The sequence below is a fragment of the Plectropomus leopardus genome, chromosome 3 (genome assembly GCF_026936395.1).
Source record: "Plectropomus leopardus strain MGB_pleo_1.0 chromosome 3, ASM2693639v1, whole genome shotgun sequence".
In the NCBI taxonomy this organism is placed as follows: domain Eukaryota; kingdom Metazoa; phylum Chordata; class Actinopteri; order Perciformes; family Serranidae; genus Plectropomus; species Plectropomus leopardus.
The window spans coordinates 24,338,195-24,365,293 of record NC_142178.1 but is presented as its reverse complement, the minus strand read 5'-3'; the positions used below and the strand labels follow the sequence as shown (position 1 = coordinate 24,365,293).

At 38.1% G+C, this 27,099-nt stretch overlaps 1 protein-coding gene and 1 long non-coding RNA gene across 5 annotated transcripts in view; one reads left to right on the top strand and one right to left on the bottom strand.

The window, feature by feature from the left end:
* The window catches only part of fam13a (family with sequence similarity 13 member A), a 69,917-nt gene that overhangs the window by 27,698 nt on the left and 15,120 nt on the right, over window positions 1-27,099 (bottom strand). For all 4 annotated transcript variants that reach the window (XM_042485050.2, XM_088075926.1, XM_088075925.1 and 1 more), the window contains exons 4-9: window positions 26,227-26,404; window positions 21,823-21,970; window positions 19,316-19,396; window positions 18,241-18,327; window positions 12,325-12,557; window positions 5,683-5,724 (exon numbers count right to left, since the gene is read on the bottom strand). In XM_042485050.2, the coding sequence (XP_042340984.2) occupies window positions 5,683-5,724; window positions 12,325-12,557; window positions 18,241-18,327; window positions 19,316-19,396; window positions 21,823-21,970; window positions 26,227-26,404 (769 nt within the window). The remainder of the gene's footprint in view (window positions 1-5,682; window positions 5,725-12,324; window positions 12,558-18,240; window positions 18,328-19,315; window positions 19,397-21,822; window positions 21,971-26,226; window positions 26,405-27,099) is intronic.
* On the top strand, window positions 12,344-18,309 carry LOC148189995 (uncharacterized). The gene is made up of 3 exons (XR_015776273.1): window positions 12,344-12,447; window positions 12,569-12,631; window positions 18,000-18,309. It is a non-coding gene; the product is annotated as an uncharacterized LOC148189995 (long non-coding RNA).

Below are 27,099 nucleotides of genomic sequence, written 5' to 3'. Positions count from 1 at the left end.
TTGAGGCCAATGTACTAAAGACCAGATTTACACAACAGAAATCACATACAGTACAAAGGCAAGACAAGGTTTGTTTGTCCATCACCTTTCAACAACAAGGTAACTCAAAGTATTTTACATCAGACAGAGAGGCATTAAGAAACCATAAAAAGAAACACAAGGCCATATAAAAAGACATGGGAGCACTAGTGAAACATACAACTGTTAAACAGAAGAGGCCCGAAAATGGAGCCCTGGGGAACTCCTTATTTCATTTTTATACGCTCAGATGTGTAATTACAATACAGACAAGTGTCCTTCAAATAGGATTCAAACCAGTTTAACAGTGTGCCAGAAACTGGTACCCAGTTTTCCAGTATTTCTAGTAATATGTTGTGGCTGACTGTATTGAATGCAGCATTGAGATCTAATAATACCAAGACTAAAACTTGTCCACTGTCCTTCAGTGGATGTCATTCAAGACCCTCAAGAGCAGTCTTGGTGGAGCTGAAATGCCAAAACAATTGTTTACAGCCAAGTAGGCTTTAGGTTTTGAAAAACAGGGTTAGTATGGGTCTGTAATAGTTCATTAGTGAGCTGTTTTTAGGAATGGCTTTATAACCGCAGTTTTCAGGGCCTGTGGCAAACAGCCCAAGAGAAGAGAAGTGTTGACTATTTGCATACAATCTGATTCCACGCAGTTAAAAACTTCTTTAAACCTGTAGGGAGGACATTTGGACAGCAGGAGGCGGATTTCTGTGTTATTTTTTTACCCGCATGGTATTTCTCCTTGGCACTTTTTTCTTACCAAAGATGACCTTCACCTTAGTGGAGGAAATGGTATCAGTGCCATTTATATAATTTAATAATTATTTATAAGATCAGGACAACAGGAATAGGAACGAAAGGTCTAGAATAAAGAGGCTACTTCTGGGCCTTGTCGAAGACTACTGTATAACATAGTCTGTCCACGCAACAAGGGAGAAAAAAGAGGCATACTGGGGGTAATAGAAATGGGGCAGGAACCCTGTCTGTCCATGCATCGTATTTCCTGCATGTGCTGATGCCAGGCACATTTGCTTGCCGTTGATCTAAATAGCGGTGATTTGAGATGCAGCAGTGCTGCTTAGTGGCGTCTGTTAGCATCTTATCCAGTTAGTCTGTGATCTGGTCTGATAGAAGGGAGGTGTGAGGACCCTGATGAGAAAAACTTTTGGTGACCTGGCTGGCTATATCAGTCTTGTGAGCCCGGGCAGGAGAAATGTGTTCACGTTTTGTCATCTTCGCCATCAGCAAGGAATGTGTAACACAACATGCTTGGCTGGAATGTTGGAAGCGGACGTGGCAGTACCAGGGGATGAATTAAATGCCAGCATTAACCAGCGCTTCCATTTTGATCAGTGAAGCCCAGAAGGGGTGACGCAGGGGAGAGTAAAAGGAGGAGGTGGTGACATTGAGGCTGTGATGTTTTGTCTAGTTGGGGCTGAGGCTGCTGTGTGTTCACTGGCTGAAGGGTGTCGCAGACTGAATCAAAAATGGTCCACCAGGGCTTGAACTCCATATCTGACTCCAAACAATTAAACAGTTATATGAAATTCTGGTTTAGTCCCACTGGCTTCAAACATCGTTGTCTCCTACAGGTAAAATAATTTGACTAATTCTGGGGTGTTTATCAGCATGCAATTTTATTTAATGTCACAGACCATGGTAGCAATTGTGATTATCTTATGGTTCTGATAGTGGTGTCTCCAGTGTCCAACATTAACTTTTTAACTTGGCGACCAAGGTAGATGATCTTCTCTTCTAACTCTCAGTAAGAACCCAAACAATTTAAAAAATAACGCCAAACATTTTCCAAACTGTTTAACTATTCTTTCATGAAATAGAATATCTATCATCACAATTTTTTAGAGAGGCTTAAGTGAAATCAGGCATTTTAGAAAACAGACCCTGAAATCCTGGAGAGACTGATGGATGCAATATTTCTTTGACACTCAATACAAAATACAATTCTTGGCCATTTACAAGTCAGCAGCTCTTTTTTTGTTTTCAGTTTGATGGAACTGTTTAGTCAGGTCTGTAATTGAATGATAGGTCTGGCAGTTTAATTGTGCTATTTTTGTTTTACCGAGGGAGCTTTAAAAAGCAAGCAGTGCAAGTCTCTGTTTAACAAGAGCTCAAAGTTTGATTCATATAATTGCTCCATTCAGGACCTTCTAATCAGGAAAAATGCTCTGCAAATAATAGTGAGAACTAAATAATATGTTGCAGTAGTTTGTGTCTCTGTTGGGGTTTTAAAGTCAAGTGTTCTCTAAGGCATAAAGAGCAAGGAGGAAACAACTCCAAAGCCTCTAAATCAGTAGCTTATACCATTTAAATCCCCCGCACTGTGTACCCAGGGGCGTCCATTCAGGTAATCCAGTATTACACCACAGTCAGATATTAGCCAGGGCCTTTAGAGTCTTTGGTCAACACACACACAAAAGAAAATTATGCTGCTCTACGATCCATTTTGACTGGGCTGAGGTTAAGCCCCCATGTGGCAGCCTGAGAGTCTTTGTGTGTGAAGGAATGCAAGTACACCTCAGCAGAGAGAGAGAAGTCTGTATGGTATGTGTGTGCGTATGTGACAAAGTACAAGTAGGCCACGGAGTTAGTCATTGATGAACGTGAGAGAGCGCAGTGAATGGAAGACAGAGAGGAAGTTCCAACAGACAACAGTCTTAGTCATCCAGAGATGTCAGAGTTAGACAGATTATAGGGCTGTAACTTAAGATTTCATTATCAATCGATCTGAAAATATTTTTTTTCACTTAATTTATGGACCTTTTAGTGTTGATAGAGCCAAAGACAATATCCTCAATGAGCTTATTTTCCCCAACCAGAGGCTCACAGATATTAAGTTTACAATGATATAAAAAAGAGATGTGGCAAATTCTCACATTTGAGAAGCTGAAAAAAGCGCTAATATTTAGCCACGTTGCCTCTTTGGTCCAATCTCAAATATCCTAACATCTACTAGATTTTGTACAGACATTTATGGTAACTAGTGGGACTGACCCAAACACTCTGAAGCCATGAAGCTTCAATCAATGCCATGGTGACTGATGTCCAAATCAGTATTTGAATGATCCATCTCTCTATACCATTACCCCTAAAACCCCCAAAAACCCATAAATTAAGAAACAGTAACACAACACAATACGTGTATTACTTGTTCTTATGGTATTTAATCTGAAATCCAGAATCAGAAAATTAAAATACAATTTGTTATTTAATTATTTATTCATGAATTGGATACCAAAAAACAAATAATGTTTTGTTTTTTATACTTTGGATTTTATGCTCAGATCAAAAATTTTGGGGAAAAAACAACCAAACAGGAAACTGGCTGAACTTGATTTTGATATTTAATTTGCCTGATGTACTGTGACTCTGAAGTTGCTCCTACAAGCTAGCTGCTACCCCACAGTTCCTCGATGCCTCACCCCTGGCTTATATGAGAATACTACAGCCTAACCTGGGGAGATGAGGTTTGTGCCTGTAATCGAGCTGCTACTGCTGCTGACTAAAGGAACGTCTCCACGGCTGTTGACTGCTTTCCTCCCAGCTGAGTAGTCTCACAGCGAGGCAGAGGGAGCACGAGCTGCAGTATAGGAGACGTTCAGAGCAAAACCTAGGTCAGTGTGGCTTGTATGGAGTCTGGTGATTGGGCTGTGGGACAGAGCCAAGCATTGGAGCATGCTGGAGAACCAGAGAGAGTTTTGGGGGTTTGAGGCATCCATGCCCACCGTGACTGTCCTCCACTGTCCACACACCCCTTTGTGGAGCCTGTGTGTTAAAGTGTTTCCCCATCAATATGTGTTACATCTACCTAAACATGGCCCAAACCCTGCAAGGGACTGTATCTTATTTATCAGAGGATGGGGTGGCTGGGATGAGACTTTGTTTTATCATCTTTCATCAAAAAATGTTATTTATAATGGAGGGAGGGTGAGTGATTACTCTTTAGAGCTGTCTTTTTAATTTTTTTTTAAAATAATTTCTCTCACATTTAATATGGATGATGGGAGAGAATGTTTAGAGACATAATAAATGACACATTAAGTCACATCCAACACAAAAATCTCAATGTTCTATTGACATACCAAATTCACCCACAGAGTTCAAAATGAAAGTATTTTCAGTCAAGAGCAAAGGTTTTATATACTGTTCATTCATACATACATGCACAGGAGGCATGTGTACACATACATGTTTACTGCAAAATACACATGCATGCATACCTGTGTGCCTGTGTTTGCCAATTAATGAGTTACAGAAACCTGTGAATGAACGAAATTAAGATGGGGCTTTGTGTAATAACATGTGAGCAGTGTTGTAAAATGTCATCTCCGGTTTACTGAGGAAAGTATGCTGAGTACAGAGATTAATGGATACAAAGAGATTATACTATATATCCCTCACCATGGTAAAACAGGTTATAGTTATGTATTACATACTGTACATACTGTACGTAGTTGACTGAGGATTGGATTAGTGTACCAGTTGGGACCTTTGACCTGCTGTCATGGATAAAAAGGAATTGTGTTTTATTAATTATAACTAAGAGACAAGATGTTCCAGTCAAAGTCAATGCAAAGGTTTTTTTTGTTATATTCAGGTTTACTGCTGCTACAAAACAATCAAAACAAAGCTACAAATGTCTTATTATCTATATTTAAGATATTAAATTACATGTTGTTTCCTGCAACAGGATGAAATCAGACTGTGAAAATCTTAAAAGAAGTTTTAATGTTCAAACTTAAATGTCTAACTGATATAAAATATTAATCATAAGGTGTATTTTAATTTGTAAAGCATTTTTTTGTCTGCTCTCAGTGCATTATTCTAGTTACTTTGACAATCACTCTGTTAAGGCTTTTTTTGTGAGAAAAAATGCTTGATCACACAAACAGCTGCCCTATGGCCATATCAGCTCTAAAGTCATATCAGCAAAAAACACAAAATGTGCCAACTTCAGATGACTAACTGAGGAAGCAGCCATTAACACAGGCTGGATGAGCTGCTGAGTTTTTGAGGCTTTAGGTCAACATATACTGGGGGCTAAATGTAAAACGATTACTGTAGGGTCACTGATGATTAACAGCTGACTATCATGAACTGAGGTCAGGCTGTGCTGAATCATTATCAAATGCACGAGCAAAAGATGAGATTTACTTTATGCTGTATATGTATATGATAGTTTCATGCACTGTGTTTCACTTAAGCACTAAGAACAAGAAATTACAGTAAATTTATTGATATAAGTTGATGAGGTCTGATATTTTTAGGGCTACAAGTAACAGTAATTTTCAGACATTGATTAGTCTACCAATTATTTTAATTTATGGCAAAAAATACTGACACACTGACCCTGCTCAATGATTTTAAACATCACATCATTCAGTGTCTTCGCCCAGTAGTGTCTTTTGTATAGGTGGTGAGTCTGTAACGTGCTGTGGCTGCCTCCACCACAATAACCAAAACAGTGGTGAGCAAACTGTTGCATGTGCACGCCGCTCTGCTTTCCCGTCTAACTGATGGTTCCATTGTTTCCGATGATAATGAACTAAGGCAGGCACTTCCCCCACTCCTCTGGCCCAAAACAACATACTCTCAAACAGTTCTGCTTGCTTTCTAACACAAATAGAGAGGGCCTACCTCATGTAGAAAGGAGAAATCGGCCTATCCTCTTCTTGGGAGCTGAAAAATGAAAACAAACATAATTAATTAGCTTTCCGGATGTGGTTATGAAGTGCTAGGGCATAAAAAACATAAAGCTCCCCCTCCCTCATCACTACATGTCACTAGGACTGAAAATAGGAGCATAAGGCTGGCTTTTGTCTGCAGAATAATAGCCATGCAGTGCAACAGATCAGTGCCTTTGTGGAACTTGTCTCTGGTAATTATTATGAACCAAAAGAGAAATGGGTGCTGCTCTAGAATATAGGCTGGCTGCTGCCACTGGATGTATGCCAGCGACACATGATGAAATTATGCAACGATAAGAGGAACTCGGTGTTGGCAATGAATGTAGAGGTTGCTCAACATTTTCATATCCTGGCACTTTAGAGCTGAAAATTTCATAATCAACCTGTGTTGTTTACCTAAGCACAGCTGAATGTTGCATTATCTTTTCTAGAGTCAAAGCAGGAAGAAAAACACTGCAACCAAACCTGAACTGTTTGACCTAATATCACATAAATAAGGATTAAAGGCTCTTTATTAACTTTTTTTATTTAATTTGATATATTTATGTTTAATTCAGTATTTACCATTAAATTCATTAATGTTTTGCTATAATTACATTACATAACAACTTAACTTTATATTAAAGGGTGACTTCAGTATTTTTCAACCTGGACCCTATTTGCCCATGTTTTTGTGTCTAAGTGACTAATCTGAACCACTAAAGAGTGAGAATGCTGCAGTCAGTAGTGACCAAACAAGCTGCAACACTTGGGTCTGGTGTTTCCTGTCAATTAACATCCATTTAAAGTGCTTGTTTTTGCCGCTGACAGGCTAAGATTGTTATCATGAATGTCTTACAACATTAGGGAAATGACCTAACAGAGAAATGAAAACTTTTTCTGTACATTTCACCTGTTCTGATCTTTTTTTTTTGACCAGTTCAAAAGGTCACTTTGAAAAAAAAAAAGTCGACAAACCAGCATGCCCAGCTGCTCAATTGAGTATTTATCATATGATGTGCAAGACAGAATGACAGTGAATGACAAAGTGTAAAGATCATTTTAAGGATTTTTCTCTTTTTTTATTAAATTGCAAACTGAATATTGTTGGTGTTTGCACTGTTGGCTGAAAAAACAAGCAATGTCATCAAATTGGGCATTAGAGAGTCATAATGGGCATGTCACAGCTTTTAAAGAACAAACAAATGAAAAAATAGAGATAGGAAAAAAAATCTCATTAATTAAATGCTGAAAGATTCCTATCTTCTAAATATTGACATAAGGGCTAATAGTCATACATATTTCAAGCAACATTTGTTTTGTTTTATTGCACACTGTAATCTAAGTTTTCTATTTGTTATACAGCCCAGCAAAAGCTAAAAGGAGCAGACACATATGTTGCTGATGTTCAATAGAGCAGCGAGAATAATTTGTTTTGCTAGTTTTGTGTGTCTATTTTCTATCCCTCTAAGACATCAAACACAAAACTGAAACAATATCCGATATGAGATAACTGTGCCGACTGTGCCTAACGACAATCAGCCTGACTGTAGGCTGTAAACATGTTGAATCTCAGATGTTCTAAAACACAGGAGAAAAAAAGTGTTATTGAGTTATTCAGTAAATGTTTGTGCTCTGGTACGTGATGTGCCTTCATGTGGCTTACAGTAAATGGGGGCAGGCGTGTTGAGGGGAGGGGAAACCACTCTGGCCATTCTGGCAGCACCTCAACAAGTTCAAAACAAAGGATTTAGGTTTCAAGTCAGACAGGGATCAAAATGGGCCAAAGTTCGCTGAACTTCAAAAGTCTTCTGAAATGTTAAGGAAATATGCGTGTGTGTGTGCATGTGTTCCTCCGGTCTTCTTTTAGGGGCAGGTTGTTCACCACAAACACCTCCATATTCTTTTAGAGTCTTAAGAGTTAAATGTTTATTCACTCCACACCCATGTTCTTAACTGGTGTTACACAGTCTGGCAAGCATATTAAAATAATATGTGCCGTCACTGCCGCCGTGAATTGCTAAAGCGGAAATCCTGCTTACCCACTACCTTACTGAGGGGATAACAAAAAGCTTTGTAGGAGCACTCAGAGAAGGCCTGATCCCTCTGGGGCGAACGGAAAACTACCAACGACAAGTTGGTCATTCTGGTCATTTTTAAAAAGTGTAGACAAAGGTAGTCTTGCCTAGCGGATGCTGGTTACTTGAATAATCCTCCAGTAAATCTGGCAGGGCATCTCTCCTTCCCTACTGCAATGCAGTACCTTTTCCAAAATCCTTCTTCAGCACGCAACAACACTTGCTTAAGTCTAATTAAAGTTCTCAATGATCATAGCACTACTTTGGGGGTGTGGTTACTGCATCTTTGTCACAATGCTGCCTATTGCAGCGGAGAAAAGATGTTTGATAATCAATTTTTAAACTTGGCTCAAAAATAGGTCATGTGAAGCTATTCTTTCAGCTAGTTCTGCAGAGCAGAAAGTGAGCAATAGTCTGACTAGAACAGATTACAACAATGGCAGATACAAAATATATAAAATATAGAGAAGTTACTTTTTTTGTATTTGACTGTATTGATTGGTAAAGAGCCATGGAGCGGTCCCCTTGTGTGTTCAGCTGCTCTGTTCAGCCTCCAATACATTCAGGACCCTTTATCCATCGGCTTTTCGATGGGTCCTAGACATTCATAGCATAACTCAGAGCACAAACTGTGCACTGGTCAAGGCCTAAAGTATGTGTTGGATACGCCTAGCTAAGCTGTGCTTGGTATATGTTCATTCTATCACAGAAATTGGCATTAAAACAACACAGAGACACCGTGCTTTAGTTTTTAAACGGAGGCATAGCTGGACCTACAGACAAGTGTAACCATGTACGGATGAAATATGATTTGTTCTCACATGCATTTTTCTTTTGTGACAAATCTCTACCACAACATTACCTTTGCTGCACCTTACTGATGTAAAAGCCAAATGGCACATAGAAAAGCACCAAGTTGGATTCTTAGGAGTATCAGTGAGTGGAGTTTACAGACATGATATGGATCTGTAAATCTAATACAGCAGTGTGTGACCTAATATGTTAACTTGCCTAGGGTGGTGTTGCATTATCCACATGAAAGTGGTGGCAAAAAGAACTCCACATATTTCCTGAAAGTTGGATTGCACTGTTCTTTTGTTGTTTGTTGTTGTTGATCAATTTGTCGGAAAATACTGAAATGTGCCCATCTGAAAAGCTAGAATCAGTACATTTTTGGCATTTATGCTTGACAGGTTAGTTAAATAATTATTAAAAACTGTTGCCAATTAATTTTCTGATATCAAATAAACAGTTTTTTAAGCTTTTTTTTTTTTTTTTTTTTTTTTACAAAAAATACATAAGTGTTTTTTACTACAGACTTGAGATCACCTGCTGCCATTCTTTCCCCTCACTGTCAGAGCAGGTATGTGACTTTCTGTCTGGTCCATCACTGAACTTGAACATCAAATTATCTAGAATGTCATCTTTGAGGCAAATTTCCCACTTATCAAAGAGCCTTCAGCTCTCCCTACTGGTGGGGAGAGTCAGACATGTGAATATCTTCAAGAATAAAACAGCTAATCTGTTTAGCTTTTACTCTGTACTGCTAGATATCCCGTTACCTGGCTGACTGAGACTCTTCATAGACATAAAATCTTGGTACGATTGGGGGTCAATGTTTTGTCCATTTGGAAAATAATGTGCTAACATCAAAAGTGCAGGTAAACCAGTTTGATCCAGCCAGCAGGTTCCTTCTGTAAATATGTGTTGTCAAGCCTTCTGGCTGACGGATGACACTTCCTGACAGACGGCCAACAATGCTATTATACCCACAGGGAACCTGCACTAACACCACACTGCAACGTTCCACACTCCCACCTTTTTCCAATGGGCTTCTAAGAAAACTTATGGTTACATCACAAGATTTAGTGAACCATGGCAACTCCACACAAAAGCCAGCATGCATCCCCTATATGCAACTACGCAATGCTGAGAACAGAATAAGTTCACATGATGCTGCTATGTTGGCTGTGACCTGTGTGGTGAACGAGTCTGGTTTCAGATTTCAGGTGCAGATGAGAGAACTGTGGCACACAGAATTACTGCATTTAATAAAGAGGAAGCAAAGTGTTAACAAGTTCAATGTGATCAGATTTAAAACTCCTGCTCTGGAACAGTAAAGGGGTCAAACTGTGGGCACACGAGAGGATCTAAAAGTGGAGCTACAAATAAAAATCTCTGAGAATGCTGATTTGATTTCCAGCGGGTGCTGAATGTGACCTGACCAAGCAGTGTGCCTAGTGACAGAAGTAGTTCCTGGAAGGACCGGTGCATGTGTCATCTCTAAAACACATCATCAGACACATTACTTCTTTACCTTTACACTACTTACAATTACTTCTTTACCACCAACAAGGTGTGAACAAAATTCCTTAATATCACATTTTAAATTCGCAAATTTCAAATTTGCAAAAATCATGAATTGAAGGTGTAAATGTATAAACCCCCCAAATTTTGTCATTCTGGAAAAATTAACTTTGGTTGTGGCCTGTGCTGCACTATGCTGACAATGACTTAACTAACACATATATATGGAAACTGAGAGCAAGCTGACAAATAAGCACAGCCCAAGCTTAAAAAAAACACACACAGATGAATCCACTTTAAAAAAAAAAATCAAATATTTGCTATGGCTTTATGTGTATAACACAGCTACTTACAAATGAAACAGTTTTTAAACAAACTAATTTACATCACATAAATTTCACCCCATTCACATACATGTTTTGTCTTTAAAGCACGAGTGAGTACCAAAAGCCTGCTGGCAATAAAGATAGGAAAATCATTTTAGTCTTTTTGCACACTACAGGTGTCTATTTGTAAATATCAGAGAGCTGACGCACTTTACTGGGGTCTTCCGTCACGCTGTCAGTACATCAGTCACCCAATGCGACCTGACAAGGATTCCAGGGTGTTGGGGGGGAAACCACAAGCAGATTTATTGGTATCTTGACATGGCGAGGAAAGCTGTTGCCACCTTGGAGGTATTATATTTACCACTTCATGTAGACACAAACATCTGCTAAATTAAGAGGCCATGGTTTGTCTAGTTGATTTAGCAAATTTCTGGTCACACTGTGATACTCTTAATTATTTTGGGAATAAAGAGCAAAGGACTTAATGAGGTTGACTTTCTCATATACAGATCTTTAAAGGTATTTCATTTTTGATGAGTTATTGTAAACCGGTAACTGTCAATAAAACCAGAAAAAAGCTCTGTATATTCTAATCTTTAGTATTATTATTTCTTTAATAAAATAATAATAATAATCATAATAATAAAAAATATAGGCTTAAAATGGGTGCAGTGAGATTTGTAATGCAGTACGCAGGTATGTGTGGAAACACACCACTATGTGTGTATGTCATACTAAACTTTTATGTAATGTGTTAATGGATCTGTTGCTGACATGGTTTTAAACTCTGATTAATGATATACTAAAGGTCAGTGGTTTGTCCGCCAAGCCGTACCAGAGGCCAAAACGGCATCATCATTTCTCACCTTCAAAATCACACAAATGTGACATTTAATCCTTTGCTCAACATCATATTTTAGTTTTTCCACTGAGACAGATTCTACGTATGCTTATCTCAAAGTTGGCAATATAATGACACTCAATGTCATTATATTGCCAACTGGGGAAGCAAAATCAGTCAACTGAAAGCATACGCAGTGGATAAACTTTGGTATCGGAGTGTGTGAGAAGAGGTTTAAGTATAGTATTAAGATTTTCAGCCAAACAGTGCAGGTGTGATCACAGCCCAGGCTAAAGCCAGCCTAAACTCCCAGCCAAAGCAGCAAGAGCCCCAACAACAGACACAGCTGTAGTCTTGCTATTCCAGGACTGAGGACACTCAACACCAAGTGGTTCCAGTTTCAGTTTCTTATAATAGGCTTTTTTGCATGCCAAAGGCACATTGCCTCGGTGCTTGGGCTTTAGATCCCTGATCGCTGTCAAGATTCTTCAACCTCACCCTCGACTGATAGAACATCACTTATGCAAACAGTAGTCATAACCTATTTACCACCACTACAATCGCCCCTGTAGTATTCCACATGAACTGGACATCACAGAACGAAAATAGAAATCATTTCATAGTTTAATGTTATGTATGTAGCTGTGACCTTTTACGTTGTGTTATATGACCTTGAGTTTTATTTTACAGTGGTCATAAAGGATAACGCTTACAGATAAAACTGTGATCTTAATGAACTGCTGGAGAACTGGCTGTATTTCACAGAGTAGGTAAATTCTGTTTTTGGTGCATGAATAATACTTAAAGTGCACATAAGGCATCTATAAATATTAATCTCTGATGATACTCTGCATAGTATTTAATTTCCAGTTATGCAATCTGCAATATGCTGTCCTAAAACGTCAGTTTGTCTCAGTATGCTTATAAATGTCTCCCATTAATACAGCTCTAAGCTTAATTTTTAAAACAAAATGGATCATAAAATCACTTCTAATTCTGCAACTTGCCAAAAATATGACACAGACACAGGTGTACACTCTTTGACTGTACTCACTGACCTGCTGATAGCCTCCATGCTGCCAGAGGGGCTAACATCACGCTGACTGGGTGGCGAGGCAGTGTCTGGGGTGTCTTGGCGACCTGTCTCCATCGACTCTGGACTGGAGCTCCTCAGCTCTGAGGTCAGGGGCAAAACAATTGGTATGGAGAGGGACCTTGCATGGGGCAGCCCAGCAGAGTTGTGAGGCTGAGGGATGACTTGAGTCATGCCGTCACTCTTTCCTTTCTTTACCTATTTTACAGAGAGAAAGAGAGAGCGATGCCAACAACAGGTGAGTCTCGAGACAGGAAATATGAGCATGAGAGGTAAGTGATACATTTGTGCACTACCAAGCTCTCACACTCACACACTCACACACTCTCACACACACACACACACACACACTGCAACACTGAAGCATTCAACCTTTTCTCAGGTCACTATAAAACATTTGAGGATCTCCTGAATTGAAGCAGGGAGCAATAAAGGAACCACAAAAGAGGCGAGAGGGGAGAAAAAGGTTAGCTTGTAAAACTGTAAGGTTAGACTGATGTTTATCTTACCGTGCGGACCTTGAGTGGGTATAAACAGCGTGAACCGCTGACTGTAGTGTAGGAGAAGAACCTTAATCTAATTACAGCCACATTCTGAGCACTGTTCTGCATTTTTTCCTGACTTTCAACCAAGGAAGCCTGGGAGAAGTGTTAAAGAATGTGACACAGAGCTTTCTCTTTGTATATATGGAGAGGACTCGAATGCCTGCTAATGAACACTGGGGCCAAATAGCCTGCTCACTGTGGTAGAGTAGGAAATAGGTCTGATGCCAGAGGCCTAATATCGATAATGGTCAAAAACACCCATCGCTAAAATAGGCTCGGCTCTAGATAAACGTCAGTTGAATTAAAAGGCCTACTTTTTTTTCTTACACCAATTATCAGGAGAACATTTCCATTTAGGGTTTGTACTTAATGGGTTACTCTAAAATCCATGCATGCTGCCTCCATTTAGTCATTGGTGCAGTTAATGAGTGAATCATTATAATTAGCTCCACAAGCTTCTTTGGCTAGACCTGGTATAGATTTTGCCCCTCAGGGCTTTGAAATTGATTTAGCTAAATTTGTCATTCACAGGAAACCACAGAAAAAGCAAAAATAGAGAAAAAGGGGGAAATTAATGCTGGTAGTAGCTTTTTCAATTTCATCCTAAAATCTTGGTGGAAATATATGCTCTAATATATAATATGTATGCAATAAATGATATAATATTTAATACTATACACTAAACTGTGCAATATCTATTCTTCATATGTGCTGCTATAATGTGAATTCATTTCAGCCTATTTATAATATTTAGCTTTTTCTACTGTTTACATATTAAATTGCTTTGTATTTACTACGAATGCTTCTTGTTTTGCACTATACCCTTTGCTGCTGTAACAAGGCCAATTTCCCCAATGTGGGACTCAAAGGACTGTCTTATCTGATCTTAAAAAGGGTGTTGTGATAATGAACTTTATTGACAGTTCTGGCGAGATGGTGCGGTTATCTTGATTGGTGGGTGTCCTAATTATGGGTTTTGTCCACTGAGCTTTAGTTTTTGTATTATTATTTTTCTGCAAATTAAAAATCGATTACATCTCAAACAAATCCGATCAGTGACACATCACCACAATTATCAAATTTGTTTTTTACCGCAATTATCGTCTCCGATAAAAATTTTTTTACACTAGTTCAAAAAATTAAAAGTAGTGACACTCATTCAGGTATAATTTACATTATGTCTGTGCAAGTTAGTGTAAGTTATGGTGATAATTCGAGTCAATTATATATATGGTATAGAATTTCTCATTAGTCCAGGGGTGTAAAACATACTGCCCACTGGCCAGAATCGGTCTGCTTCCTAAAGACTTACATTTTAGTTTCGTGTGTGGATATATGCATTACTACACAGGAGTTGAAATGTACAGAGCTATCCACATGTAATGGCAGTGAGTAGCAGACTGCGGATAAAGTGAGACATATTGTTGAAATTGCACTTAATTTTCTTAAGATATTTCTGTCTGTTTATCATCTATTTTGTGTGATGAAGGTTTTTAGAATGTACTAAACACCAAAAGAAAGGAGAAAATTAGAGGAGCTATTGTTATTTATATTTTTATGCAGTGATTTTACTGGTTTGGCCCGCTTAACATCAAATTGTACTCATGAACTACAATGAACTCAATGCACTACAAAACGACACAAATAACATAGTAAGGTAGATGATATACTGACGGTATACTGAACAAACATGGTCATGGAAATCTCAAACAGACATAGCTAAAAATCAAACTGCACGTCAGTTAGTGTTAACCACTGACCCGTCATGCTGTCTCCATTCCTGCTTCTCAGTTTCTGCCTATGCATAAAAACGAGCTCAAACAGGGCAACAAGTGGGAGCTAAATAGGCCAGATGGCAAAGAAGTCTGACAGACCAAAATGAGGATATGACCTGGTTTCTAAATCATGGATTAACTAATAATTTGAAGGTTTGTGACTAAAATCTCAAAAGACTGCAAAAAAAAGCCAAATAAAATATTAAGAACATTCTCTTCTGTAATCTGCTACAATGAAAGTGCAGTTGTAGCTGGCCTTACAACATGAACCTCTGTAAACTGATCTCTATTCACTGACTAGTGACAGCTCATTTTCTTTGAAACATGATCCATACCTGTTCTTGCTTGCACAACTACTTTCCCTATAGTTTTCAAAATAGTGGTTGTTTTCATAGGCCATTTTGTTCAAAGATAGTAAAGCTGACATACTGAAAAAGTGGTCAAATATTTTTGTGAAGTTGGCTTCAGTTTTACAACAGGGGGCTTTCTTGTAATGCTTTATTTATTCAACAAAAAGGAATTAGTAATAATCTGCCAGTAATAACTGTGCACATTTTGGAGTCCAAAGCTCATATATGATCATAAACATCTCTATGTGTTCAACAAAACACAAGTACCCATTGTAAAACAAACAGTTACTACAGGTATGCTTAGGGCTTTCTAATTTGAGTGTGTGTGGGTGTGTTTGTTGGCCTGAGGCTGATAAATACTGTACAACTTGTTGACTTATTTCACCTTTGCCCTGCAGCACCACAGTTCTAAACACAGTGTAGCTCTGATAGTGTGTGAGTGGCGATCAGTCCAAAAAACAAACTTTTGACTGAATCTTTAGCAGTAGCAATTACCAAATCCAAAGACCAAATCTCTGTTACATCTGGCCTTGAGAGTGATTATTTTTTTTTATAGAGTAGGGTTTGGCAATGCAGCCATTTTTTTTTTATAGATTTATAGTGATGACAAATCATTTGATAAATAATTAAGAAGGTCAAGCCTTTTTCAGTAAATGCTATTTTTATTTTCATATGAAGCAAGGAGTCTCTTGGTGTTGACTTAAGCTATGTGAATCAATCGGATGTTAACTAGATGGTGTTTCAAAAGCTCCAAAACAACAGACCCTTAGTATTGTTCTATTTGTTTACTGCTGATTACTATATCACTGACTCACTAAGCCCCTTCCGACCCTGAGCGCAGCCCGAGATCCTCCAGCAGAGGTCTGTTAGTGATTCCTCGGTCAAGGCTAGAAATAAGAGACAAAGCCTTTAGAGTCACAGACCCACCAGTCTGGAACAACCTGTCGAGGAGGAGGCAGGCAGGCTTGCTCTGATAATTCTTTCAAATCTCTTTAAAAACACACCTTTTCAGAAATGCTTTCTCATGGATTGGTTATTCTTCTGGTTTAGTTGTTTTTCCTGTTTTAGTAATCAATTATCACTGGATCAATGCTACTTTTATTTTTTATATTGTAATTTCTCTTGTCTGTGTAAAGCACTTTATAACTTCTTTTTGAAAAGTGGTATATAAATAAAGAACTATTGTAACATTTTCTAGTCCCTACTTATGGGGGCATTATTTATAGGCACTCTTTCTATTACAGCTGCTTTATGATTGTTATAATGATCAGCATACAGTTCAATCTCCCATCAAATGTCATCTGACAATGATAAAGCCTCTGCAGGCAAGGGCTGATATTTAGGGCTGATACAGTGGAGCTAGCAAATATCCAGGCACAAAACTTCCTCTTCTGCACGCCAGTCATTTCGCTAATCTCTAAATAAATATAAACAGATATCTGCATGTTAACGTAGATGTCTGTTTATAGAGACTGCATTTCAGCCCATGTGTTCTGTACAATGCACCTCTCACAGACTGTCACACCTTTGACTCAGGTGAAGGTAGTGTGCCACCACAACACTGGATTAAGACTTAAAAAAACAAATGAAAAAGATTGGCTTATGTTCATATTTGGAATATGCTATTTACATGAGCATAGAGAAATCGGGTTATTCACATTCTGCGTATACATCCCAGTTTCTTCCAGAGTACTCCAGCTAGCATATTTGGGTTTTTTTCATAACAGAATATGGTGTTTACATACTCAGACACATACATGGGATACTCAAAAACCCCAATCATAAATGGGTTTTTAATGTCCACATAAACGCACTCAATGAAAACACACCAGAACACTTCAAATACCAAAATCTTCTACAGATTCTTCATACATATGCAGAATCTGTTGAGCGAGATTACTTATTGCTAACAAAGCTTGCCACCACAAAAGCTCTCTGAAGCTAATGTGTTGCGACTGTATCATTCTAGGGTAACTACTGGGCTTACGCTTAAATATACATTCTTTTCCCATTGCATTTAAGTACTCTGTATGCTTACTATATTAAATAAAGTGTTGTGCTTCCGGTGAGAATTTAATGTTTATCTTTAGCACAATGTTAATATCTTGACAGCAATCTATACTTTTGTAAATCCAGCTTATTATTGCACTAACTCATTTTTACAAAATATTTAGTCAAAGTATTGTTCATTGAGTCACACACATTTCTGATTTGTAATTTTTTGTCCAGTACTGTTGACACACTTGCCTCAAGTAGAAACCTCAAAGGAAATACTCTGTCATCAACCTTTATTGGAAGTGTGTTTAGCTCGCTGCAAAGCTGTGCATCTACACACACAGTGAAAGCTTTGCTAAGCTTACCTTTTTGGTTTAAAGGTTGAAGTAACTTCAGGCATTTAAATACATGCTTAAGCTTTAGTTACATACCTGCTCTGCTACTCTGCTAAAAGCAAAGATTTTTCATTTAGCACTGAGGGGAGCAAACATCCATCATCAGCAGATGTTTCTACCCGCCTGAGCTTATCTTGCTGTCAGTCAGCATTTCTTTTATCTCTGCAGTGACACCAGTCTTAATATGTTCACTGCACTTATGATATTGGATCTTTGTTTACAACTGCATATGAAACAACCACAGCAAGATAGAATCTGTTACTGTTGTCAAACTGAAGCCAGCCTCACAGAAATTATCCATTATTTTATAATATAAAACATATGACTGTGTACAGACATTAGTATTACTTTCAATGTAGCTCTCATATTGACCTTGTTAAAAAGAATAATAAAGCCACAGGTTAATTACTACATGTTCACAAACAGGAAATTTCTGAGCCTTAATTATAATCAAATTCATGACCCAATGCAGCTTTTCTGGCAGAGTTAATCTGTAATAAGACCATAACAGAGATAAAATGTCATACTATAGCCTCTGTTTGTCTCTTGTTTTAAATAAGTGTGTTATTGTTTCCTGCAGCAGATTTCCTTTATCAAATCACACCATGTGACTGGGCAGCAAGGCCACATGCAACAGAGGCTGTCTGCAAGATGACCTTAAGCTAATCAGCAGCACCGAGGCAATGCAGCAGATAAGAAAGCAGGAAGAGTGTATTGAAAAGACTGAGAAATAAAGACTGTAGTAAACCATTAGGCCAAACCCTTTAAACAGGAAAATGTAATCACTTAATGACAATAATAAACTGTCTCATTTTCTGTACCTTCTTTTTCCTCGGCCTCCCCTTTGGGGTGTTAGTAGAGGATCTGTTCAGAAGTTCTGCATTTTGCTGTGTTTTTTTTTGTCCAGCCTTGGAAAATGCATGAAGAGAAATGCAAAATAAAGAGGTTAAGATTTGAAGGACACAGAAATATTATTCATGCATGGAGTATATGAAATAATGTCCAACTTGAACACAATGTAATAATTATCGTGAATTAATATTAAAATATACAAGAGTAAAAGTAATACATTACTTATTACATATATAATAAATATTATTATATGCATGATTAATATTTTCTTAATATAGCCTGAAGCAATTACTTTATTGCATTTTGTAAGATGTTATTTTGTGAAACGTGTTTCGCTGGATATAATTTGTGAAAAGTTATATTTTGTGAAACGTTGTGTTTTGTGAAATCTTATGTTTTTTGAAATGCTGTGTTTTTTGAAATGTCAGTGTTTTGACCTAGACCAAAAATACAAATACTTCTGTACTGCATGATATTTTCTCATCAATTCTATGACAGACAATCCTCTTTCATTATAACAGCAAATGTGAGAAAATGTAAAAATAAAAAGTGCTAATTCTAAAGATTGCTGTCCTGAGATGATAAAATAAATTATCAGTAGTGGCAGCTGCATATTATTGAAAAGGTCATCATCTATTCACACAGTACTGAGTGACCTGATTACCATTGTGGGCAGTATGCACAAGTCAGCTGACACTGATAACATCTTTAAAGCTCACAGAAACCTACACAGACGTACACAGAAATAGTTTTGGTGTTGGAAAACAGCTTTTCCAAAACATGCCCATGATGTGTTAATCACGTCACACAGATCACATGATTGGTGTTAGAAAGGACTATGTGAGGGAATTTAAAGGGTTCATGCAAGTTTGACCTGGCAATGTGATGCATAAACAACAACACTGCATTTCACAGTAGACATATGCAAACCACAACTTCCACAGCAAGTACACTGAGGAGAATTGACAAATAAAAAAAACACACACACACACACATGCAGCTGTAGCTTTTTAGAGCTGCATGTGTGTGTGGGGGATCACACACCTTCACTCCAGGAACCGGTGTCGGTGTGTTTAAATTGAGGGGGCTCCATCTGTCTGCATCCGTCACATGCGCCTCCTGGGTCTAGAAAAAAGACAAAAGAAGATGGTCACATTTTTAATGTGACTGTCTTTCATACTGTACTGTAACAAAAGGAGCAACAGATAATGCTTAACAGAGAACAGGAAGTTTTGCTCTCCAGTTCTTATTGTTGTAACAGTAGCCTCATTTAAACGGTAGCTATGAAACATCAGAGTCATTTAAGAAGAACTCCTGGGTATGTGTGCTCTACTTTTGCTTTTCTTCTTTGAGCCACAACAACAGTATTCAGAATAGATGTTAACAGGTTGACAGTCTGCATCTTCAAACGCATACAAAAACATAAACACTTTCATGCACTCCTCCTGCTCATCAGCATTATGTGACCAAAGGAAAAGGCAACACCAGTGATCATATGTGCTGCGTTCAAAGGCGTTAACAGGAAGGCCAGGAGGCAAGGGACAAGGGGCCTCAGCAGGCCATGTGTGCCTGTGTATGTGTGCATGTTTGTGTGTAAGACAATCTCATTCTGACTGAGGGTTTTCCCATAGGTCAGCGGGGTCTCATGTGCCTGTGCCCTTACAGGTATTCACAACACAGCACAGACATTTGGAAATGTATCCACAAAAAATGACACTATATCTGTACTATATTGATTTTATATTATCGCTATGAGAAATCTGGACATTTGGATGTCATGAGCTTAGATTTTATGAGATGATCATTTAATTTCTTAAATATTAACATCTTCAGTATTTGTATTTTGCATAGTTAGCATAGTGTTACATGGGAACAAGACACTATGTTTGATGACGTTAAAAGGAACTTTGAAAGAAGAGATGAGAGGTCAAAGACACAAGGAGCTAAATCCCAACGGCATCAGATGGCTGTGTCACTTTTCATGCCAACAACACAGTCATCAATCAACAATCATCACGTGAGGAATGTCTTTCCAAAAGTGCCAAAGTTTTGCAGTTCTGGGCTGAAAAAAGATAATCATACAGCTATTACAGAAGTAAATATTGCTTTCATTTCACCTCTTTGACTGAACTGGAACAAACTTAAATTTAGTTTGATTTAATGTTTTACTTCCTAACTACATTTTTGAGCAACATTATGCAGTCTTTTCCTAAAAAAAAAACCAAAAAAAAACACAAGGTAAACACTCATACAGAAGCAATCCCTGTCAGTCATCACTTATGACCCACTAGAAGTGTGTGGTGGTGTATTTTTCTGCAGAGACTCTGCCCTCTGCCTGTATTGTCTTATTTTCTGTACTTGGGACTTTTATGGCTGTGTACCCCCAAAACACTCAGGTGAGGTCGGGTCTATATAAAAATGTAGCAACCAATTGCCAGACCATAAGCAGCGGGCATTACAGCCAAAAACAAACAAACAAACAAAAAATGCAAACATGGCAAGGTGAAATGCTAAATGAGAGGGAATCTGAGGTTGACCTATTCTTTCATTTTTGCTGGCAAGTGTGATTACAAACAGTAACTGTCAATACTACATAGCAAGGATATCAAATATGTCAAGGTAACTATGGTGGTTAGTTTGTCTCTGTTTGCACTAACACAGATTAAAGCTCTGCCCTTTCTGTTATGTTAACATGAGGTCCCTCTGAATGAAAATACTCAAAAGTTTGATGTTTTTACAGGGCTGTAATTTCGTAGACACTCACATCATGTGGATATTTTTATTCCAAAATTTAAGGATAAAGTGCTCCTACTTTTGATGCTTAATAAACTATTCATAACTATCAACTTTAGAACCAAAAAATCTAATATAAAATAATTGTTAAAAAATATAAATATTTAAAAAGATTTTTTTTTGGGGGGGGGTCTCCTCAACTTTCCTGACTGCACCTATGCATTTTTATACATTAGTAACTTATAAAACAAGAGAAACAGTATTGAAAATATATAATAACAAAGATCTACTGACACAACTTCATAGATTTTAAGAAATATAACATTCTTCTACTTCAAACTTAAATGACTTTAAAATAGAGAGTGTGCAGCACTGTGCTTGGTTTGTTTCTTACAGGCGCATTTTCCTCAGGCAGCTACAGATGCAGCAGCAAGACCCTGCTGGGAAAGCCAGCAGACCAGATAAACCAGCTAATCAATAAAGACATCAGCCATCAAAGCAGCAAATATAAATCACCATCCATAGACTCTAAACAGCCACCTGTGGAGGAGTTGTTCCTGAAAGCTGTGATATAAGATCAATAGTGACATCAATTTTAGATTGAAATTATATAAGCCTATATTTATAAACTATTGCTCCTCCAATGCATGGGTAGAGGGTGAGGTTGCAGGGAGGACCTCATACTGTTTAAAGTGCATGGGCATAACATGTGACTCACAGTTAGCTGTCTTACCAGCTGCACTACATTGTGCTGACCACCAAGATGGATCTATTTCATATAAACATTAGCATCTGGTGTTCTTATGAGTATGCAATACCTTGACAATAATAAGGGTTGACAGTTCTTCAACGCAGCCTTCTCCGTTTGTGGCGGTCTCAAATATATTGCTGTAGTTCTGGATGAGCTTGACCATGATCTTGTTACAGATATTTTGGTCCTTCATTGCTTCAAAACCAGGAGCCACACTGGAAAAAAGGGGGACAAAAAACAAAACAAAATTCAAGCAAACAGTTTGGATTTCATAAATTTGTTTTTAACATAGCAACAGAAGTAAAAGTAAAGTTTAGAATTTGTTAATTAATTGCTTCCTTTAATTTGCAGCATTAAAATTATTCAAGTGATTTTGATGCTGAAATGAAAAGTTAGCCATCAAATTGATTCACAAAGAAGAATTCAGCTGCCCTACTGTGCCCTTGTCTCTTCCTTGTGCTTCCCTGTTTTCCCAAACTCCTCTTTTCTTCCATGTCCCCAGTTTGTCTCTACATGTGTGTGTGTCTCGTTTTCATTCTGGACAACCTTGACCCAACACACCTTCATGCAATAATTTCATCACTTCTACTGTTCGTCAGCACACAGAGCTTTTCTATTCTGGCTGCCCTCCTAGCTCATTGCAAGATCATTGTTTAAGTCTCTGGTAGCCACGCTCAGGCCAAGCTCTTATATCTTTAAGAATAGTTTTCCTTATGTTAAATATTAATACGTGATTTTTCCTTTTTGTTCCAGGATTCCCTTTCGCCTGTCCACCTGCTTTCCTGTCTGCAATGCTTCTCTCCACACCACTTGTTCACTCACCTGTCTTCACTCATCTCTTTAACTTCTCTCCTTACAATTTCATAAACCTGTTGCACTTCCCCTGCATTTTTTTCTTAAGTACTCTCACAAACCAATCTGACACACTGAGTAAGATGTTTGTAGGCCTATCACGATAATAACTTTTGGTAGATGACATATTGTCCCAGAAATGATTGCAATGAACAATATTGTTGTCATTTTAAGCCACTGGTCATTTTATGGGACTAACATCATATTATAATAGCATAATAATGCATGTACCTCCCTTCACCAGCAATCAACTTTTAATTCTTCAGAAAATTCTGATTTAGGAAACGGAATGTTAAAAATAAATATTAAAATACCCTAAATAATTAAACGTGTGTGCGAGCTGCCTGAGCCCCACAGTGAAACTCTGACACAGAGAGTAGATGAGAGGAAATGACAAAAAAGACAGAAATTGGGGGGGGGGCTGCTGTGCATTCTGTCACCATGTTGGCTAAATAGTTGGTGACATACTTATGAAAACAAACATGCATGAAAACACAGGGGCTATGTCTCTCTCTCTCTCTCTCTCTCTCTCACACACACACACACACACACACACACACACACACACACACACACACAGATATGACCTCAATCATTAAATCATTTTTGCGGACCCCTGATGTCAAAAATACCATACAGTTATTACCGTGACAGGCCTAAATGTCTGATGTTACTGAACAGCTGTGTGAGATGTGCACTGTAGGCCTAATTATATAACTGCAGTGTACACACACACACACACACACACGTACAGCCTCTGATGAAGAGAACAGCTTGTACAGTATGAGAGTATCTATTCAGTTTCATCTTCTCTATTCCCTCTAGGAAGACCTGATCTCTTTATCACACAGGGTTTCCCAGCCTCAACACTCCAGTTTATTAGTGGGGGATACCCATTACCAGTCACTAGTGTGGAGAACAGTAGCTGTAGGCTGAAATGTACAAGTATGATTTGAAACTCAATGATAAGTACGACCATCATAAATAATTGCAATCTTCGGGAGGGCATGTGGCAACTAATTGCTTTTCAATTATTTTTTATTAGACCTACCTAATAGACTTAACTGTTAAGTTTGCAGGTATGTAACGCCTAAGTATGTCCATGAAAAAAATATTTTAATCTGTTTATATCTTGTTTATAGCGACACTGATCTGACAAGGCATGTTTATGTTTATATGTGTAGTATTTATTTGTTGTGGAAAATCCTCCAGACGGAAGTGCATCACTGTTATACCACTGTTTAACACCCTCTCGTATAGTATTGCTTAAATGAGACCTTAAAATAAAGAGTAGAAACCTGTTTGGGTTGATCTGCATACCACTTTATGCTTTGGTTCTTGCAAACCTTATATCTCACAGGTCCTCCTAAATGAATACCTCTGGCTCAATGCTACTGTCTCAAACACTGCATTAGGCTACCAAATATTATCATTAGCGTTTCAGGATTGGGGGGGTATAAAACCCAATGCCCCCATAGACGGTGCCTATGAATGTGTGTATCACTGGCACACTGGCAGAGTTTTACTCTGTCATGATTTTATATTCACTAAATGGGCTACAGCACCACCTGTTGGACAAATATGTTGTCAGCGACAGAGACCAAATTAGAGAGAATTAACAGCAGTCATGTGCCTAATATGTAATCTAACTTTTATGTTAATACTTTTAGATTTATTTTTGTTTTTGTGTACATTTGTCTGGTTTTTTTTTCTTGATTAAACTACACGAATGTTCCCCAAGTACAGGCTGCACTGCAAAGTAAAAGCTTTTCTCCCATTGGGAAATACGAGCCATGACATCTGTACTGCTTCAAATAAAACAATAATAATAAAAAATGCTTGGAATTATTGACAAAAATCAGCTGCAATGTCTATTGGTTAAACTTGGCTTGCAGTTCATCATCTTACTCAATATGTACCGTGTGTTGTAATAGTGGAATCATTCCATCCTTCCTTCTAATCTGACATGTGAAACCAATGTTTAATATCTGACTTACTAAAGAGAAATAGGGGAAAGGTGACTGAATGGACACTGAATGTCAGTAATGTTCTTCAAGGATATGAACACAACTAAAGCAGGCCTGTCAACAGGACTCCACACTTTGATGAACAAACTAAGTCCTTCATGTGCCCTTCAGTATGAATTGTTAAAATAAATGAGAGTCTGAGACATTAAGTTAACTTTAACCCAGTAAATGGAAATAGTATTTTAAGTCTAAGAATGATAAAAACATGAGTCACTTACACTTTGACAGATACACCTTCAGCATTTTGAAATTAAATGGTACTCAACCCAATAAATTACATTTCTTTCTCTGTTTACTTAAATTGTTCTCTCTTACAGCTCATTGTTTTGGTTTTTCAGACCACATCTTTTCTGCTTTTTATCACTCCCATGAACCTTATTTCCAGCAGCAAGAGGCAGCGGCTTTCAGCAAAAAACAAACAAACTAGCGTTGATTTATCGACTGGACGCTACCTGCCCAGCATGAAATGGCAGACAGACAAAGCTACTAAAGAGCTGGCGAATGTAGTGGATTATTTAGCCCAAGAGCCAATTATTTCCCCAATGAGTTTGTCTTGACCAGAGCTAAAACAAGAACAATTAACGCTGCAAGCACCGAAAATTGGGCCCTCACAGCTCCCTGGCGGCACTCCGACTGACGTGATCGTTTATTTCTGTATTTCTGTGAAAGTTAGATCGTGTATGCAGAGAGTTTGGACCCTGGAGTGAGATATTTTACATGTTGCACCACTATCAGTGGCCACTAGGTGGTGCTGGAGGAATCACAAATTCCACACCATCTTCTACATCATTTGTTTACCAAACCATGAAAATTTCATGTAAATCAAAGGATAATTGCTTTACAAGGCTTACTTCCTGTTGCTATATACATATATACATATGTGTGTGTGTGTGTGTGTGTGTGTGTGTGTGTGCACGCGCAAATAGACAGTAAATGCAAACAGACATGGTTGTAAATTCAAATTTACAACAGTCAGTGCAAATAACAAAAAAAAGAGTGGCGTTAAAATGAATTTGTGTTATGCGTTATTAACGCATAAACTTTTGAAGAAATCAAGACAATTTGTTTCAACCTTAAACTGGTACTTTTACTTAGCTACCATAATGTCATACAATTGTATTAATACTGTATGTTTTTAATTTATTTATTATTATTTATTTATACTTTTGTGATTGATGTGGTATATTAATGACTAGAATGTCCTGTGCTGCACCAGATAATTGATAATTTGTCAATCTTGTGTTTACAAATTTAAGCCAAGAGCAAAGAGATTATGCTGGAGTGATGGTGAGATTCGTTCATGGTTGTTTATGTTGACAGCTCGATTACATCGACCATACGTTTTTTTTTTTTTTGTAAAAAAAAAGGTTCAACCCGGGGCGCCTTGTGGCTCAGTTGATAGAGCGCCACCCCATATACAGAGGTTATATCCTCGCTGCAACGGCCACAGGTTTGATTCTGGCCTTGACGCTTTTCTGCATGTCGCCCCCTATCTTTCTCCCCTTTCACACTTCAACTGTCCTGTCCATTAAAGACAATAAAAGCCTAAAAAAAACCTTAAGAAAAAAAAACAAAAAAAACATTCAACTCACTGGAAGACACTGGGTCCAAACACAGTGGCGAGGTTGAGGGCAGTCATACGGTTTTCCTTGTGGTTGCACTCCACAAGCGTGAGGAAGTGGCAGAGGTAGCGGAGGAGACTGTAGTGGATGTTTGGAAGCTGCTGGAGCAGGTCTCTCATTTCTGACCAAGAGACATCATCACCACACTCTGCAAGACACAACGAGATATCAGAACAGGCCACAGGCTGCAGTTATACTTATTTCATTTCTTTCAGTCACTGGTATCTCCCACTCAGAAAAACTTTAATAAATATTCCACTTAAAATAAAACTAGACTGTCTCTAAAGTAGAAGAAAGCGAATACTTTTGAAATTGGTGCTGCATGATCAGAAAAAAAAAAAAAAAAACAGAGAAAAAGGACTGCGGCATTTGCTTTTGGTCAATAGGTAGAAAACCTACAGCTACCACAAGGTTTAGCACCATACCAGACCAATAAACGCTCCTGCTGGTAGGTGATGTAATGTGGACTGGCCTGACTGGCAATCTTGTATTAGTTAAATGGTAAGCTAAAACATGTTCCTGAAAACATTTGAGGCAATCAATTTGCAAGTCAGCAACAGAATCTTGGATTATAGTTGATCAGCTCAATTTCGCTGTATCGTCTCTGTTTTTTAGTCTCCGTGTTTACTGTGCAGGAAACAGTATGGTGCCCACCTCCTGTTCACAAACTCTCGCTATTACAGCTATACAGGGCATTAAGATGCATTTCTACTTACATTTGGGGCTACAAATAAGTAGTGCAGTAACATTGTCTTGATTTGCATACAATCAGCATTGCCTAGTTTTATCGTTTGATTGGATTTCTGTCTGAGTTTGAGACAGGGAGACGGGGGAGCAGGTAAG